This window comes from Myripristis murdjan, chromosome 23, assembly GCF_902150065.1.
Source record: "Myripristis murdjan chromosome 23, fMyrMur1.1, whole genome shotgun sequence".
In the NCBI taxonomy this organism is placed as follows: domain Eukaryota; kingdom Metazoa; phylum Chordata; class Actinopteri; order Holocentriformes; family Holocentridae; genus Myripristis; species Myripristis murdjan.
Genome location: NC_044002.1, coordinates 7,377,708 through 7,395,331, shown reverse-complemented (window position 1 = coordinate 7,395,331; position 17,624 = coordinate 7,377,708). Strand labels below are relative to the sequence as shown.

The window sequence follows — 17,624 nt, the reverse complement described above, 5'->3', positions numbered from 1 at the left end:
GCTGAGAGCTCACACACAGCTCATACAAATTAACACAATGGGATCACTGCTTGACCATAAACAAATACCACTCAAAAGTATAAACTATAGGAAGCAGGTTAATGTGATGTTAGGGAGAATGCTGCATCACTGGAAGGTGAAGTGAAGTTAAAAAAGACAAATAATTGCCATCTAACACATGCTCCTCTAGTGACTTCAGCCACTGAGGAATGTAATAATCCTCATAATTTTTTAAAGTCCCCAATCCTACTGGTGTTAACACATGACCCCCTGGTGCCTTCAAATGCCAGCAATCCAAAAAGGAAACCAAAAAACAAACAAACAAACCAAAAATACTCTGATTTGGAATAAACCCAAACTTTTACGACACTTATCCTAGGTGAAGTGAGATAACAGGCTTCACAGCAACAATGGATATTTGAGGCTTGACCTTGCGACGCGATGCCACCGGCAAAACACATAAGATGTATGTGTGTATCAAGGAGATAAGCGCAGAAACAAATTCCTCTCTTCATGCCATTGTGATACGGCGATTAAATTCTCTAAGTGTTTAGAGAACCAACACTCTAATCTTTATTATCATAAAGATATCCAAACTGGAACACTTTAATTGACCAGCTAATTGGTTCATAAAATGCATAAGCTTTCCGAATTGTTTCGTTTTGCGAGTGTGCCGCTGATCCTGGAGCAGAAAATGTTCCTGTATCCCCACAACGCCTTCTGTTTCTGTCTTCCTAATTTGTTCTTAATACCGCTGCACAGCTTCACAGATTTCGCTGCAGGGCAGACCCTAATCTGCTCACTTCTGCTATGCAAAACCCCCCGTGCACTTTTCCCTGCATGAGCGGAATTGTCCTCAAACACAGGGAAAATGTATGAATTCCCTTAAACAGTGGTAAACTAGTGATGTTACAAATGTCCCAGAAGGCTGAAACTTGTCCTTTAATACTGATCAAAGAAACACCTCTCTCTTGTGGTTCCACCCAGTACTACAGTACTGGCTGTGCTAGATCACATTAGTATTACACTGTGGCTGACTTTGACAGAACCAGTTTGCTTATTGTGTCAGCACTCCAAATTTAGCTGAATAATAATAATAAAAAAATGAAAAAAGATAATTACATCTTTCACGATAAATACTGTAATAGTGATTTCACTAACACTGATCTGTTATTATTCATTGTGCTGCTTTCAATGCTCGACCTCAACAACCTTCATGTAAAATTGTGCGTCTCTATTGGCTCCACAGGCTGGCGGAGTGAGTGATTTATGAATCATAATCATAAGTGTAGCCATGGAAAATGACATCAGTGACATTTGGCGCTCAGTAGGCCGCCGTCGAGGTTATTGAAATACAAGCTACTGTTCGGTATGCTCACTATGTCTAAGACCCTACTAGTATTGTAGCTCAGGGACAGACGCTATGTAGCTGCAAGTGTTTTCATGCAGCCAGGAGTCCAACCTTCCCCTATGACGATGGCATGAAAATCCAAGTCACTTTAAAGCACGGGGCTTTGTTTTTGCATGGACGCAGGACTATGATTATTTGGAGTGGCTCACAAGGTGACTTTCGCTCATGATCAAATGAACACTCCATCTCCGTGATAGGTATTTATCTAGCCATCTTATCCAGGAGGTGCACTAGTTTCCTTGATTATCAACATACAATCGATAATAAGGAAGCGAGGCTCAGGATGACACTGAGCAATATTCCTATGACTCTAAGGAGATCATGTAAGAGAGAAGTGGAAGTTGAGATAAGAGAATAGGATTTGTTGGCAAGATAAAACACATCAGAGCAAATAGAGGAGGAAGATACTGGAGAGGCAATATGATTCAGGAGTGCAGAATGTAGAAAAAAAAATAGAAAATCTATAGATTTGGAAGGAGTATGATTTCTTTTTTCTTTTTTTTTTGTCTTTTCAGTTGTATTTCTTACCTGCAGGCTTGCGTTGGCTTTGATCAGAGAAGCCATGCAATATGGAAGACATGTATCCCCTCCCCCTTGTCACACAATAAGCACAATTATAGGCCATTCGTTCTCGACTGCAGTGCTGATGGTATAATCAAGGATGTTAATGATGACTCACATTTGGTAGAAGAGAACAAACAGGTAAACAGTGCCGCCGCCTCCTCTCCTCTCCTCCTAAGTGCATGTTGACATCAAAAGAAAAGGTTGGAAAGCTTGTTTTATAATTGTGAAACTCACACCATCGTTTTATTGTGGTTTTTATTACTTTACTGCACGTGACATCTTTCTGTTTTGCTTGCTGTCCAAGTTGCTCAGCCGATGATTTTGATGCTCCTTTTGCATTCACTGGGAGTTAAAATCACATTGTTGTAATCACTCTTGTATTGTGAGTGATTGCCGCTATGCCAAATGGTTGGCAAAGAAACCCAGGCGATGTATCAACTGACCCCCGTCGCTTTCCAAATGCAATCTCCACACCACGTTATTTGAGGATCCCTCCTCTTGACGATTTTGTCATATGTGCTGAAGCTCTCCTAAGGGAATGGTTACTCATCCTGTTCCTCTTGGTAAACAGCAAGTTTTAGACTATCATTTGTCATATTATGCTAATGTATATTTTTAGTCAGCTATCTCAAATTCATAATGCAATTTCTTGTGAAATAAAAAAAACATTTCATGAGTTTGCTTATGTTATCTGACAGTTGCTTTCACCATTTTAGCATAATAAGTCTAAAAGCAAGCAAATGGATTTGCTCTTTGTCTTGTCCAGGGCTTGCATAATTTCTGCAAAATAAAAAAAAAAATAAAAAAAATAAAAAATGGTACATTTATGCAACTTTGAAACATGATTTCAAATGTGTAGTTTTTGGTATTTTGGAGGTGGAACAGAAGGTCTCCATTCTGTTCCATCAGTGTGACTGCGATTTTTTTCCCCCACATTTTTACATGTGCACTTCTGTAATGGGAAGATTAATGAGATACCTGAACTAATGGTGTTGACATTTTGCAGGTGTCACATGGTGTCATGTGTCACACAAAGACATAGAGGGCGAAAAAGACAATGGCGACGAAGAAAAGGATCAAGAACAAGAGGAAGAAGAAGAGGAAGAAAAAAATCCCTGCCAAACATTTTGTACAAAACAATGAAAGTTTAATGATTGTAGCATGGAAAGTAAGAAAATACAATACTGCTTAAATACCACTTGGTGTTGGAATAATGCTCACTGGTCAGCAACATTACATTAACTGTCATTATTAAATATGTCTCATTAGGTGTAATAGCATGTATAGAATAAATGGGCATTTACATTACATATTTACAGTCTTATGTACAAATAAAAGCCAGTCGGTGCTTGCCACAGTCCTTCAGATGGTTGGCTTCAGATATGCACCAAAGTAGTTCTTAACTCTTCTTGCTGCAGACGAAGCTGGTGTTTGGTAAAGGAGCACAGCGGCTGTGGCAACATTATATCCTCGTCAACGTGAGGGTTTCTTCACAGGACGTGGTAGACGGGCCTGGATCCAGGGCTGTCCGGCGTGCAGGGCTGAGAGTCGGAGCTGCACGGGGAGAAGGTGGCCATGTCTCTCAGAGCTGCCGGGCCGCCGGCCTCCACTGAGGACAGACGATCCACGATGCTGGACAGACACTCCAGACTGGAGGCTCCAGCTGTCTTATCACCCAAACTCTCTGATATGACAGAGAAAAAGAGAGAGAGAGAGAGTCAGAGTCAATATTGGCATCATCTCAACTGATACAACTGCAAATCTATTCAGATAAACATGACTTTGAAGGTAAATAGTGGAACAGCAGAGAAATAAAATTAGAAGAAAAAGAAAGAAAATTACCATATGAGCAGATTTTTTTTTATAGTAGTAGTAGTAGTAGTAGTAGCAATAGCAGTATTTATTTATTTTATTTAATTTTAAAAAAGGACATTTTTTTCTTTTCTATTCGATTGAAATCCTTGTACTATCAGGGAATCCAGAACAAAATAAAACATAAATTTAAACAAAAATCTGCCATGCAATTAGTAGACTGTGCAGTAAGAGCTGCTGTTGTGGTGTGAATGCATGCTTTAATCCCTATTACAGTCAAACGCTCTTACCATTCTTAGCATACGAATAGCTGTTGCTGTAGTTTGCACTCAAGTGTGGCCACACAGGACTGTTACATTCAGCCTGGAAGGAAATGAGAGATCAAAACAGAGTGAGTACAATCATAACACAATGCCTGCACTGTCAGACATCTGCAGTTCACCGTTTAAGTGCTGGGTTAATCTTTACATTCTTTTGCACCCAACCATTTTGGAAAAAAAAAAAAAAAAAACACACATCTGAAGAGAATGATTTGTTTGAACATGTTGGCTGTGTCGCCACAACACAATAAAATCAGTGCAATTCATGATATTTTGGACAGGCTAATAAATCCTAAGTTCCAAGGTTATGGGGTTCTTTATTTCACATCCACCTTAAAGCCAAAGTGGCAGCGTGTACTCCCATTCCCTGCCCTGCTCTGAGTGTGGCGAATCGATTGTATCAGTGGAAGCAACACCAGTTTGTGCAAGATGACACTTTCTCCTAGTAAATCTGCAGAAAATCCTGGCAGCGGCGCAGAACATGCAGTCAGGATGGAATGCAGAAAAGCACCCAGTCTTTCCTGCCAGACTTCAGTAAGGTGGATTTAGCTGGGTTTATTAGGGCTATAAAGTGTCCAGTGGTGGGAAAGCCATTACACCATCCGCCATTACAAGATCTGTTGTATTAGTTGATAAGAGTGTCACCTTCAGACTATTGGCACTATTCTGACCAACAATAACAAGCATCACAAACACAGCACCAAAGACAGCCTCGCTATTTCAAACTCAAATTAGATACATGTGAGACTACAAAATAGATATTTGTATCAAAGAATTAAGTTAGAGTATGACATGCATGGAGAGGCATGGTAATTGAGGTCCTGGGGTTTAACAACCAAAACAAGCTTATTTGATTAATAGTGTTCTGAAATGGGAATTCGCTGACTCCATTTTAAGTCGAACAAGACAGTCTGCATGGTAATGAGAAATGGCAACACTACTCTGGGTTTACAATCTGCATCACTGCTATGACTCTGATCACTGGCCAGTCAAAAACAAAGGCCTTTTCAGGATCTTACAACATGAATCCTTGTCTAGCATGCAGTGGGCCGTAATCCTCATTTCTCTGAGGTGTCATTGCTTTGACAGCTATTGAGCCTGTAAGATTGGATATAGTCATGAAACAGATGTTTGCAAGGGGAGGCAGGGCGTATGATGATCAGAGGTCTCACCATGCTGTCAGAGCAGCTGGACAACGGGCTGCCAGGCTCCGAGCTGCTCTCTCCAGGTAGGGTGTAGTAGTTTTCCACCTGCTCACGGAGCAGCTCCTGCAGGCTCTCGATGTACTGGATGGCGTTGCGCAGGATCTCCACCTTGGGCAGACGCTGGCTGGGGTTGGCTGAGGTGCAGCGCCGCAAAGCTTCAAACGCGTGGTTGACCTTCTTCAGCCGCCGGCGTTCCCGCATGGTGGCGGCCCGCCTGCGGTCCACGGTGCTGGACTTGCGCTTGCAGGCCTTGCAGGCCCACTGGAGGCAGTGTCCGGGCTGGTGAGGAGCTCCAGGGACCCTGACATGTTCATCCTCCTCGGAGCCAGCTAGCTCCATGCCGGGGCCAAACTCCAGGCTGTCTGGGGACGAGGCGCAGGCTCTGTCATAGAAGACCTGGGATGCAGAGAAGACATCCATGACTTGTCCACTGGTGCTGTGCTGGAAGGAAGGAAGGAAGAATGGATGGATAGATGGCTAGAGGGAAGTAAGGGCTCTGCTGGGTAGAGTGGGGTGAGACAGAGGAGACCTCTGAGTGATATGAGGGGGCTGTTGCCCTGGGCCCCCCTTATATGCCCCCAGGCCAGAGCCCAGGGCCCACATTGGCCAGATCTAATTACCATGGCCCATTGGCCCAGCCAGGAGGCAGGCTGGGGTTAGTTCAGCTCCCTCCCTGCCCCATCCCAACCCACTGCCTCTCACCCCCCAGTACCCTGCAGAGTTTCCCACATCTGCACTTACTGGTGTTTTCCCACTCATCACCACTCTGTCCTTCCAATGGCCTTCTCCTGCAAGGCCATGATGAATACAATGCTTGGGAATGTTTCAGGAGAATTGGCAAACATTTGCTGCCTTAACCACCACATGACCTTCATCTATTTTTCCCCTTTATTGTCCATATTTCAGTATTTCATTTCGCATAATTCCACTAAAAATAGCCTCCAAATATCATGCCAAAGAAAATGACACTCAAGTATTAAGACATAAAATCTAAATTATGTTTATTTTGTTTTGTCACACTGTGCAGAACAAGAGGCTGACCTTGCGTAGGAGTATGCAGGCCAATTTTTATGGTGGAGACAACAGCGTTGCAGATGCAGCCCAGCTGCAAAGGAAGGTGTAACATTTCAAGCCCAGTGAATTCACATTACAGCGGCAAGTCCCCTCTAAACACCCCGAAGGTGCAGTGCATGAGGTGTCCCTGTTTGCTGAAGCTCACTAAAAGACTAATTACACAATTGACACCACCTCGCAATTTTGTCAAGCATTTTGCCCCCGTAGGCCAAATTTTCTCCATTAAAAGTTAGTGTCACATGCACCTCAGGTCCACACACAACAGATGGACTTTAAGGTGCAAAAAGTGTTTTGAGCTAGATTCTGGCCCAGAGGCAGCCTGCAGGGCAGAGTTAGGGAGAGTTAGGCCATGAGGAATACAAAGCTCTTTCTCTGTAATGAAAGTAGGACATTGAGGAAAGGACGTTAAGCAAAGAAATATTACTACAACTACTATTACGACTACTAGCAATAGTCATCATCATCATCATCATCATCATCATATCAATCTAAACAATCTTCTAAGTCTGATATGAAAAGCAACTTATTTGAAAAAATTCTCGATGTTATTTTCTCAAACCTCTCTGCCTTGTTTCCAGAAACTTTTTTCTTTTCTTTCTTTCTTTTTCTTTCTTTTTTTAAATCTATAATGACTCTAGTGAAATTGCACTGGAAGCTGAAGAGAATCTCTCTCTCCTGACAGCAATGTCAAGATTTTGAAGACTAAACTTGCTATGATGGAGCCTTTGCAGTGCCGTCCCAGCTGCTAAAGGTAATTACTTGAGGCGATGTTGTTGACAGCTCACAAGGATACAATGCGGATATTTCTCACAATGTGTCAAAGCGTTTGGCGAGCCCCCGCTCTCTGGGAACCGTGCGCACCTAAGAAAACACCGCAGTACCTGCTGCCTCTCAATGACTGTCTGAGTTTGCATTGCGCACAGCTGAAGAAGACATCGGCTTGGGGCTGCGAGGCTGCGCTTGTAGCTATCGAGGAGATCAAAAGCTCTTTTGGCTGTAAACAACACAGACAACGAGAAAACCTGACATCATCTGATAGCTAATTGAGCCCGGAGTTAGTTTAACCAAGCACATGGTGTTCTGCGTCGGGCCGCTGTGATCCGGGACGCGTTGCTTGTCTCTTGGGAACTCTTCAGTTTGATTTTTTTGTGTGTGTGTTGTTCTCAAGGGTCAGAGACAGAGTTAAGTGTGGGGCAGGAGGTGGCCTTTTATGTCCATCTCCCTCACGTCTGAAAACCTTATTTCTTCTAAACTGCCCTGTGATTTGATGCCGCACCATCCCGCTGTCAGCCGAAGCCAGTTTATCACTTTCATTCCCAGATTATGGATTGGGCTCCACATCTTGTTTGGGCAAAATTAAAGTCTGCCCCAGTTTAGATTAATGCGCCCTCTCCTTATTTATTTATTATTATTATTATTTGCATATTTCACTTGCCAACATAGGATGAAAGATGCCTCTGCAAAGGCTTAGAATTTCCAGTTACAAGTTATAATTAAAAGTCTCTACACTGTGATTTATATTTTGTTCACAATCCAAGTCATGGTGTGTAGACATTTCATATTTCAACAAGAGTTAAAATTACAGCGCTCCGTCTGGATGGTCAGAGTCAAATTCTGAGATACTGAGGATCAAAAGAATTACATGCAGCTGCAACTGTGACATGCCCTACTTTTTATATTTTTAAGTGTTAAAAATGTAGAACTCAAAGGTTAATTCTAAAATAGCACCACACGTGCCCAAAATAACATTAATTTGTCATGAATAGGTAGACTGACAAATCATTTTTGCTTAAAAAAAAAAAAGTTAGATATGACCTTATAATTCCAAGCTCATGCTTTTGTTGTTTTTCCTCCAGTCACAATGTTAAGTCCATTCTACATTTCCTACAGGAATGGGTATTAGGTCATTGCACACATAAAAAAAGACTTTGATTGGCAACAGCACTTGTTTGGCATTGCTCAGAGGTGTGCTGCCAACCCTGCTGCAGTGAATCCCTTTCCTAGCAGGATATTCAAGGAAAGTCTGGATAAATCAAGGCATTCAGCCTCAAGGCTTATCCCCTTCTTATAAGAGCTCCCCTTTCATCAGCTCTGACTTTTAAAACGCAGCCTTCACAGCCAAATGAGAATTATATGGTGTCATCGATAACGCCGAGATCCCTGTAAAGTTAGACAAGAGAAAGTGCGGGGCTTCAAAACTCGAGAGTTGTGTTGCTTTGTAGGGGATTGCATGCTTGTAATTCACATCTTACAGTCAGACAGAGCAAACGTTAAGATCAAACAGCATTCACATCACAGCTGTCTATTGAGTCTGTAGTACAAATAGATAGCATGTGTAAAGATAACCTCGCTTAACAGCATTGAATATTACATTAGTTTAAAAAACATCTTGAAATTGCAGATGCCATTAAGGACCCACTTTGAAACAGACACAGTTATTTTCCAGGTGCAAGTGTGACTGTTGATCTTTGGCACTAAAAGTCTGGTAAAGTTGCAGATATTCAATGGATCTACACATATGGAAAAAGCACAATGTAGTGAGGTAGTTAACAGTGCTCAAGATCATAGAGTGCAAGCTGCTTGGGGCTGGCATGGGGCTATCATGTTTCTGTCTGGTTTTAGAAAAGCGGATATTTGGAATAAAATAGGTATTCCTTTTGAATCGAGTCATATTAAAGCCCTGGATTATGCTTATCGGGCTGCGCAGTGCTTTTGAAATCACACTAAAGTTACAATTGTGTGTTTTATTTGTCAGTGTGTTGGATTTTTGTAAAACCTCTGAAATGGTTTTGCAGTTTTTATTCGGTTGGATGTTATAATGAAGTCTCTGCCTCAGGAAAAACCTGTTACTTGGCCTTTCCCTTTGCATGTGTGCACTTATGTGTGTTTTCCCTCTCTTACGCGTGCTTGTATGTGTGTGTCAGCAGGCCTGAGGGATGAGGCAGCCCTCCAGAGGTCAACCAAGGCGCTGTGTCATCCACAGAGATCAGAGGGAGAACTGGTCACTCTTCAGTCTTGATGCAGGGTTAGGTTAGCGCAGCAGTGCACCCCAACACCATAAACAAGCGCACCCTCTTATGTCAGTGCATGACAAACAAGAGGCAATGCAACCGTGCCATTAGCGTCAAGTCATGCTGGCATTTTAATAGCTCGCATGTAAACACTTTCCCATGTGATGATGAAGCAAGTGATGATGAATTAAGACCTAATGGTTCGGATTTCTTCATTATCCCACTGGGCTTTGCACTCATGCCCCGCTGCCCAAGTTTCCATGTCCCAACACATGATAGGAGAGGCAAGCCGTGTTTGGAAGGGACTCGAGTTACTGTTGTAGGCTGGGCCTGCTGGATGCCAGTTGAAACAAAGAGAGCAGCCCAGCAGCGAGCTATTCCAAGGCAGCAGAGGTTGCTTTTATGGACTTCTAATAGCCGTGAATGCTGGGGGAACTGGTGGATATTGAGAATGTTGTGCTGTTCCTCTGTTCAAGTATCCCACTGGCAATAATTAGGAATGTAGTGGAATACAAACTCTCCTAAATACCCAGCTTTTTGGGCTGAGATTGAGGCTAAATGTACATAATGTATATTTATAGTAAACTAGACATTAGTTTGAAAGTGGTGTACTGTATGTATTTGAAGATAGAAATCATATATTACAGCTTTTCTGAAACTTCAAGCGAGTTTTGTTTATTCTGGCGGTTGTTTGATTATAATAATCACTGACTGAAGGTCGCACTGTTGCTTAGGCAGCCATTTATTTGCCACATTATCAAAAATGATGAATTGTATAAGGGGCGGGTGCTTGCCTTGGCTTGGAAATTGCCCTTCGAAAATGTCCTTGGAGAATAAAGAGTTGCCTTTAGTGGTTTAGGATTTTAGAAGCAATTTATTTGTTGGTCAGTTATATACAAATATTTTAATAAAAGGTCTGCTTTCTTGAAGGGTTTCTGCTTTTGAATACAAAATAAATTAAGCAATTTAAATATCACAATATTATAAAATATGTACATATCAAATTTTCATCTGCGAAAGAGCAGCTCAGTTGCTGTTCGTGCTGTACAAATGGAGACTACTACATAACAAACAGAGGCCATAGCGGCTGAATAAGGTGGAAATAATTTAGTGATAAACAATGGAAATGTGAAAATATTAAAAAGGCACTTTCTTTGTCTATTCAGTGTCTCCAACAACAGTTTAGTTTTCGGAGACTTCTTCGCTGAAGCTGGGTTTCTTGTCGCTGGTGATGCTGTCCACAATAGACGAAAGACGCAGGAGACTGGATGATGCAGAAGACTCGTTGGTTCCTGAAAGCAAAGAAACAAACAAAGTGGCTTCATCCAACCTGCCAGCCGGCGATAATTTCAAACTAGTTTTATTTTATTTCTGGCTTGGCAGGTTTACCCTCTCTCTGGTTCATCAGGGCAACACTGGAATGCTCAGCTGCGGTCTGCCAGGTTTCAGAGGACTTTTTCCAATGGTAGTCCTGATTGGCCTCCTGTAGAAGTATACACACTATTAGGCTTTTCTTAGTTAACACATGACATCAACAAGCATCATGCTCATAGATTTTATCACTGTGTATGAACCAATTTTGGGCATCTGATTTTTATATGGAACAAAAGATAGACTACAGTACTACAGTACTTTGGTAGAGATGCCATAAAAATAGCACACTATCATATTCATAAAACTAGAGAAACATTTTTGTAGTGGTTTGCAAATAAGGAGCACACAGACATCATATATATATTATAGTAGTCCCACATTATAGTGGTGCAATAGGAGAAAAATAAACTGCTACAGAGATTATCATTATTACTATTATGTACTATTATGTATTATTATAATAATAATAATAATAATAATTATTATTATTATTATTATTATTATTATTATTATTATTATTTATGTACAAACCAAACATACAAGGTCATAGTTAGTTGTGTATATATGCACAAACACACGTATATATAACTATAATGTTATTCTAAAGTCTACTGGATCATATTGGACCACAACTACATCATAAATCTGTGTTGGAATATTATGGGAATATTTTGAGGGCAACTGATGAAGGGTGTCAGTGGCATCCAAGAGCTTACACTTTGTTCTTTGACGTTAAAATTGTAAGATGAGCCGTTTTGCTGCGCTCTCTCTTGCTCGTCCAGCGTTTGCAGCAGGTCCTGTAATTTCTCTATGTAGTTTATCGCGCTGCGTAAAATCTCCACTTTGGGTAGCCGCTGGTTGGGATTGGCCACGGTCTTCCTCTTGAGCGCGTCGAAGGCCTCGTTGATCTTCTTGAGCCTCCTCCTCTCCCGGAGCGTAGCGGCCTTGCGTCTGTCCGTCGGCGCGGACTTTCTTTTGCAGATCTTGCAGGCCCAGATGAGGCACTGGCTGTCGCAGTGCGCCTGGAGCCCCGGCGGCGCAAGGACGTGCTCCTCCCCGCTGCTCTCCCCCCCGGTCTCCGACGGAACATTATCCTGCCCCGGTGACAGCGGGCTGTCATTGCCGTTGTACAGAGGAGATACCCCCGCCATGTCCAAGTGCTGCAGTGGTCCATGCTCCCCCTCCTCCAGATAGCGCAAATCGTTGAAAAGATAAGTGTTGGTCTCAAAAAGGTCCATCATATTGTAGCACCCCTCGCCTATGTTTTGACAGTGGGACTCTGGCATTTAAATAGACCAGGGACACAAGTCACCAGGCTTATATATAGAATGTGAAACTCTATCCAACACTTTGGCTCCCACACTGTATCAGGCCACTTTTTTTTCAATGGGCCCTTACTACCAACTGACTTTGTGTAGGAAATAAATATACATTAAGGCAGCGGCCATTGAAATGTCACCTCGGGTTTCACGACAGGTGCTTTAAATATCTGCATCTGGGTGAAACGGCAATGCAGTTCCATTGCTCAATGCTTCTACAGAGAGAGTGAGATTGCTTTAAGCTCAGCGGAAAAGACAACATTGTTGGCTGCTGGTTTACAGCAAAACTTACTTTAAAAAAGGAAAACTTATCCTTTCCGTAAAGACTAGATTTCAGAATGGGGGCCAGAGAGTATCTTGGAAACACTGAGCATTTGACATAAGGGGGAAATGCACTAGTATATTCATGCCCTAGGAGTGTATTAGTACATCCTTCAAAGGGCCATATAATGTCACTTCAAAGTGTGTTGTGCATTTCTTTGCCAGTGGGAATGTGGCATGTCCAAGCATAAATAGATCGGAATGTGCAGAGTCAAAATGGCTTTGAAAAAGCATGCATACATGGTATAAATAGGTAGATGGCTCATTCATCTCAAATCCATAAAATAGATAAAAGCCTGCAAAGAGGCGCTCCATGGCCTTTGGCTTTTTTCCCTACAATCTGAAAGGTATATATATAAAAAAAAAAACAGGCATGTGAGGGATTCCTGTTTCTGTATATCTATGTATGACCTTGTGCGGCGAAATGAAACTAAATAAGCCAGCCAGGCAGCCAGCTGATTCATAACGGCAACTGTTTCACATAATGGTGGCATCATTTCATTCATTTATAACAAGTGAAGAGTAATGTTTTGAGAAGATTCAGTGAAGTGAAAGAGGTTGTGTACATGTGAGTGAGAGAGAGAGAACGAGAGACAACGACACAGAGCACTACAGCATGCTGTTGCACAACCAGTCATGGTTTTGCCCTATGGATGTCCCTTTGCCCGTAACCCCCCACCTCACCCCCAACACACACACACACACACACACACACACACACACACACACACACACACACACACTACCACCACCTCCCCCCACCCTGGCTCCTGTTACCCTGTTGTGGAAGGCTGAGAATCAAGGGTGTTTCTTTTTTTCATGCCAGGGTGTCTGAAATACCGCCGCCAGGCAACATGGCATCTCTCGGTCTCCAGCCAAGTCACCTGAATGTCATGTGTTACACTCAATTCAGTGCCAGGGATGTGTCAGTCACTCAAATCATTTTGGAATCAAAATTTAAATATCAAATAAAACACTTTAAACAAATATTCTGTCTGGGGTTATTTGTTCACCAAACATTGTGGTCACTTACAGAAGATGCTTGATCATTGGTTAGATACAGGATCCATCCAGGATATAGTCCATTCCTCATACCCTCCCCTCTGACTGTAAATGGCCTTATTATGAGAAGTAATGTGGTGTCAAATATAAAGGTAGTGAAATATGATCTCCAATCAGTGACAGTCATAAAGCGACTAGAAATATGTTGTGTCTTTCTCTTAAAGTGGTAATCACCCCCTTAAATGCTGTGGTGTTTCTCTGCTGCACTTCCAAGTGATCACCTTCCAGTCAAACTAGTGTGTCCAGCACTGTGTCAGCTTTTTCCTTGAATTTCACATTGAGGGATAAGTGTCTGTAGGTGCTGCTCTTTGACTGTTCAGCCATGGTGGCCAATGCTGCCCAGTTCTTCCTCTGTTTATTCTAAACAAACCAGAAACATAAACTGTATCACTTCCTGTGGGGCAGAGGATTGTCCCCAGGAAAGACCTACCGTACACAGAGTTTTTAGAACGCAAATATGAAAGCTTCACCAAGCTGGGTATAGACTGAATCACCTCTGTGTGAGAGAGTAGCATTTATTTATTTATGGGAATATGTCCCATTTTTTGAAAAAAAACAAACAAAAAAAAAAACAATTCAATAATCATGTAACTTTGCTCTGACACAACATTTAGTATGATGTCCACCATTGTTTCTGCTCTGTTAAGGCAGGTCAACCTTTTCCTGCAGATGAAAAGCTTGTAAACTGAATTTAAGATGCTTTTACCCTCCACTGCGTCCCTGCCTGTGAGTGAACTGATGCTTGAGGCACTGCTAATCCAGAATAAGACAGGGAATACCCCGGGCAGGGCAGTGAAAGTTTGAATGGCATTGTTCTATTGCTGTCAGGCCAAGGCTTCACTTCTTATAACCTTTGGGAGTCTCAACAGGATGCAGTGGTGCCAGGATGCACTGTAATAGTGCTGGATATGGATGTTAATGTCACTTTTGGAGGGACGTACATAGTCTCACCAGAGACCCTCATTTTGTGTATTATTATTGTAATATGATTAACCAAATCCATGAAAAAGCGGGTAAAATGGGTGACTGTATTCCAAGCCAAATGCTTGAATTCGCAAGGCTCTGTAATCCTGCAAGAAACAGGCATGTTTATTCTGTAAGTATACTGTTCAAGATATGTGTATCATATTAAATATTGCATATGCAGTATTTTTTTTTTTTATTTGTTCAGAGGCGAGGCATCCTTAGGTGCAGTCACTTGGGGGAAACAGTATAGGTTTTATTATTGGTTTGCTGTTTGTGAGGGTTTTAAATCAGCTTGTCATTCCGCAGAATTGATGTGCACTGTACAGACAGTGTGTGTCTGTGTGTGCGTGTGTATAAGCTTATGGATGTGGTTCACACGCATATGAAGTTCATTCATGTGGGACATATAAGCCTTTCCTGGTTTCTGGGCGCATTTTGTTTGGCAAGATAGATTTTTCATCCCATGGTTACCGTGCAAATCAAAGCAGGAAACATTGCGGTGTGTGTTGCCTTCCTTGTCACCATCCCCATTTGTTTACCCCGTTTTCATGAATAGACTTTATCACAAGGTAAACAAATACTCACAGTGCAGAGGAAAAATGAAGAATGATTATTGGATGATTATGATAATTACATTAGATAACTTCATCAATCAATCCAACAGACGTACACAGGACAATTAAGCCTGACTTTAGACTGACATTGCTCTTGAGCTGCAGTGAAATGTGGCCATTTTGCAGAAGTGTGGGTGAATGAGACAGCATGAAGTCCTGTCCCTGTGGTGCCCCCATGGTGTATTCTCTCCCCAGGGCTACTGTGCATCCTGCAATGGACCATAAATTCCTGTCAGTGTCAAGGGGTTGACGCTTCAGCTGTCAGGGAGAATCATGGGATAGCCTGTCCAGAAACCCAAACTATAGGATTCGGCCTCTCAGAAAAGGAGAGAGGGACTGTAGAAAGGTGGGGGAGCGAGGGGGGGGGGACTAGAAGAGGAGTCAGGAGGGACTGCAGGAAGCATAAATCTGCCTGTAATCGAAAACGCCTCGGAAGCAATTGCGTAAACAGGTCTGCATTATAACCTCTGCATCTAAACACCAACTTGAGGTCTGAACATGTGCATAAAATCTGGGCAGGGATGCAGCTTCAAAACAGGATGATATTGTTCCACTAGCAAGTGTTGTAGTGGTAGACAGGGCTTCAATGAAAGTTGATAGGGTAGATACACCACCAAGTACATGTGCAGATTACTGAGGGTGATAAGAGTATACTCCACTATAGATTTCAATAATAAATAACCTCCACTATACGCCTGGAATAATGTAATCTTCAATAAGTGATCATTAAACAGCAAGCAGCCACCTACCTAAACAAAATCAGTACTTTCAGATAATCATAATTTACATTTGATCAGTATCTGTATATCTTTATCTACCTAAAGAGCTACAAATCTAATCTTATTTAACCTCCCCTGACCTCTACCTATCTATCTATCTAATACAGATTTAACAGATTTAAGTAAGTCTAAAAATATAGTACAATGGTAAAAAGTTGCCACAAAAGGTGGGTTTATCTACATCCTACTAGATCCCTACCTTTTGCTTTCTTCAAAGTCAAGAGAAAGGTTGGGGATGTAAAACTTACAAAAGGAGGCTTACACTCTGACAGCGCCTTAATATTTTGAACTTTGAAAAGTAGACCATGATCCAAGGAGGAACACTGTCTCCTCCGGTGGCATGCACAGATTCAGACATCCTTTCTGAGGTGAATAATTTATTGCAGGCTGCAGGAGAGCTAAAAAAGAGATAATTAGATACCCCAGTGTGCGGCTACAGCTATATTTTAGCCATATTAATCATATCCCTTGTTACATAACCAAGAGTTGAGCTCTTGGCTGTAGCTCTAACCAGCTGGAGAGACAAGAGGTAGTCATTTAATTTTTTATCTTATTTGGCGTGCGAAGTTGCTTGTGTAAATTTATTAAAGGTGGTTCACAGTTGTATATTGTTTATTTTTGTCTTTTATTTATTTATTTATTTATTTTTGGTTTATCATTTGGTGTGCAACCTTGTGCAGGGGTGTATCAAAGCCTACAGATAGAGAAAGCCAAATCATGGCTGGTCTGTGAGATAAAAAACATCTCACAGACCATGTGAACATGAATGTCGACGGGTAAGGCATAGCATTTGTTATGCCTTAGCCCGGGTGAATCAAGCTCTGGTGTTGTAGTCTTATTAGGCAGAGAGGCTTATTGGGTCATTTGTGCTTAACGCTTTTTCAATGAACACTTTTTAGGGCAATTGTGATTTGTGCACTTTATATACAGGGCTCTGCATAAGGGAAACACAATATGCATTCAGACAAGCAGGACAGCCGCAGTCAGGCACAAGCTGGCTCTCTGTTGGTACACTGTAAACCCATTCACATAACAGGAGGAGGCGTAGTGATTTTCTAACTGTAATGGCTAAGTTCTGCATAAATTAAATATTTTATCATGCTAAAACTGTAAGTGTAGCTGCAGTTACTCCAAGCATGCATACCACACTGCTGGCATCCCTAAACATGAAACCTAGAAAGCATTGGTACAATTATGACAAAAATCAAGCCAAAAAACACAAAAATGATATTATCAGTAGAGAAGTTCCCTCTAAACTGTTGACCTACTACATGTCTAATAATTCATCATTTTGAATATATAGACTACTAGCAGTTACTATAGCTTGCCAGCCATGAGTCATCCACCCAATTGTCCACACTTGACTACATAGGAAAGGAAGTTTTGGTGGCAAACAGCATTGGATGCCATAGCGTGGGGTTTAATGAATCATTGCCCCTGACTGTTCACCATACTTATTGTTCTGTCTCCTCTTCATCTCCATTTCCAGTTACCCTCAAATCTTTCTGCATCTGTCATGCTTTAATTCTCTTTGTACGGTAGTTTACCTCATCTCCATGTGCTTTGTGTCCATCCTGTGAGTATCAGTCAGTGAGAGGGGAAGCTGAATCGAGTTAGGGCTGGTGCTGACATGGAGGTCATAAACAGAACTGATAATGAACATGAACTGTAGGACCTCTTGTCTCCGTGGCCCCCACCCCAACACCCCACCCCAAATCCCTTCATGGCTTAACTGGACCTCCTGCCACAGACAGCCTGCACACTCATTGGGCTGTTTTAGAGGAAACACTGA

At 41.9% G+C, this 17,624-nt stretch overlaps 2 protein-coding genes across 2 annotated transcripts; both read right to left on the bottom strand.

Moving 5' to 3' along the window:
- Positions 1 to 3,465: 3,465 nt before the first annotated feature.
- On the bottom strand, positions 3,466 to 5,732 carry myf5 (myogenic factor 5). Its single transcript, XM_030045962.1, has 3 exons — positions 5,280 to 5,732; positions 4,070 to 4,150; positions 3,466 to 3,657 (listed from the first exon to the last, which is right to left on the bottom strand). Exons 1-3 carry the CDS (start codon positions 5,730 to 5,732, stop codon positions 3,466 to 3,468), a joined length of 726 nt encoding a protein of 241 aa, XP_029901822.1.
- Positions 5,733 to 10,333: 4,601 nt separating this feature from the next.
- On the bottom strand, positions 10,334 to 12,012 carry myf6 (myogenic factor 6). Its single transcript, XM_030045939.1, has 3 exons — positions 11,488 to 12,012; positions 10,787 to 10,880; positions 10,334 to 10,689 (listed from the first exon to the last, which is right to left on the bottom strand). Exons 1-3 carry the CDS (start codon positions 12,010 to 12,012, stop codon positions 10,580 to 10,582), a joined length of 729 nt encoding a protein of 242 aa, XP_029901799.1. The 3' UTR covers positions 10,334 to 10,579.
- Positions 12,013 to 17,624: the final 5,612 nt, after the last annotated feature.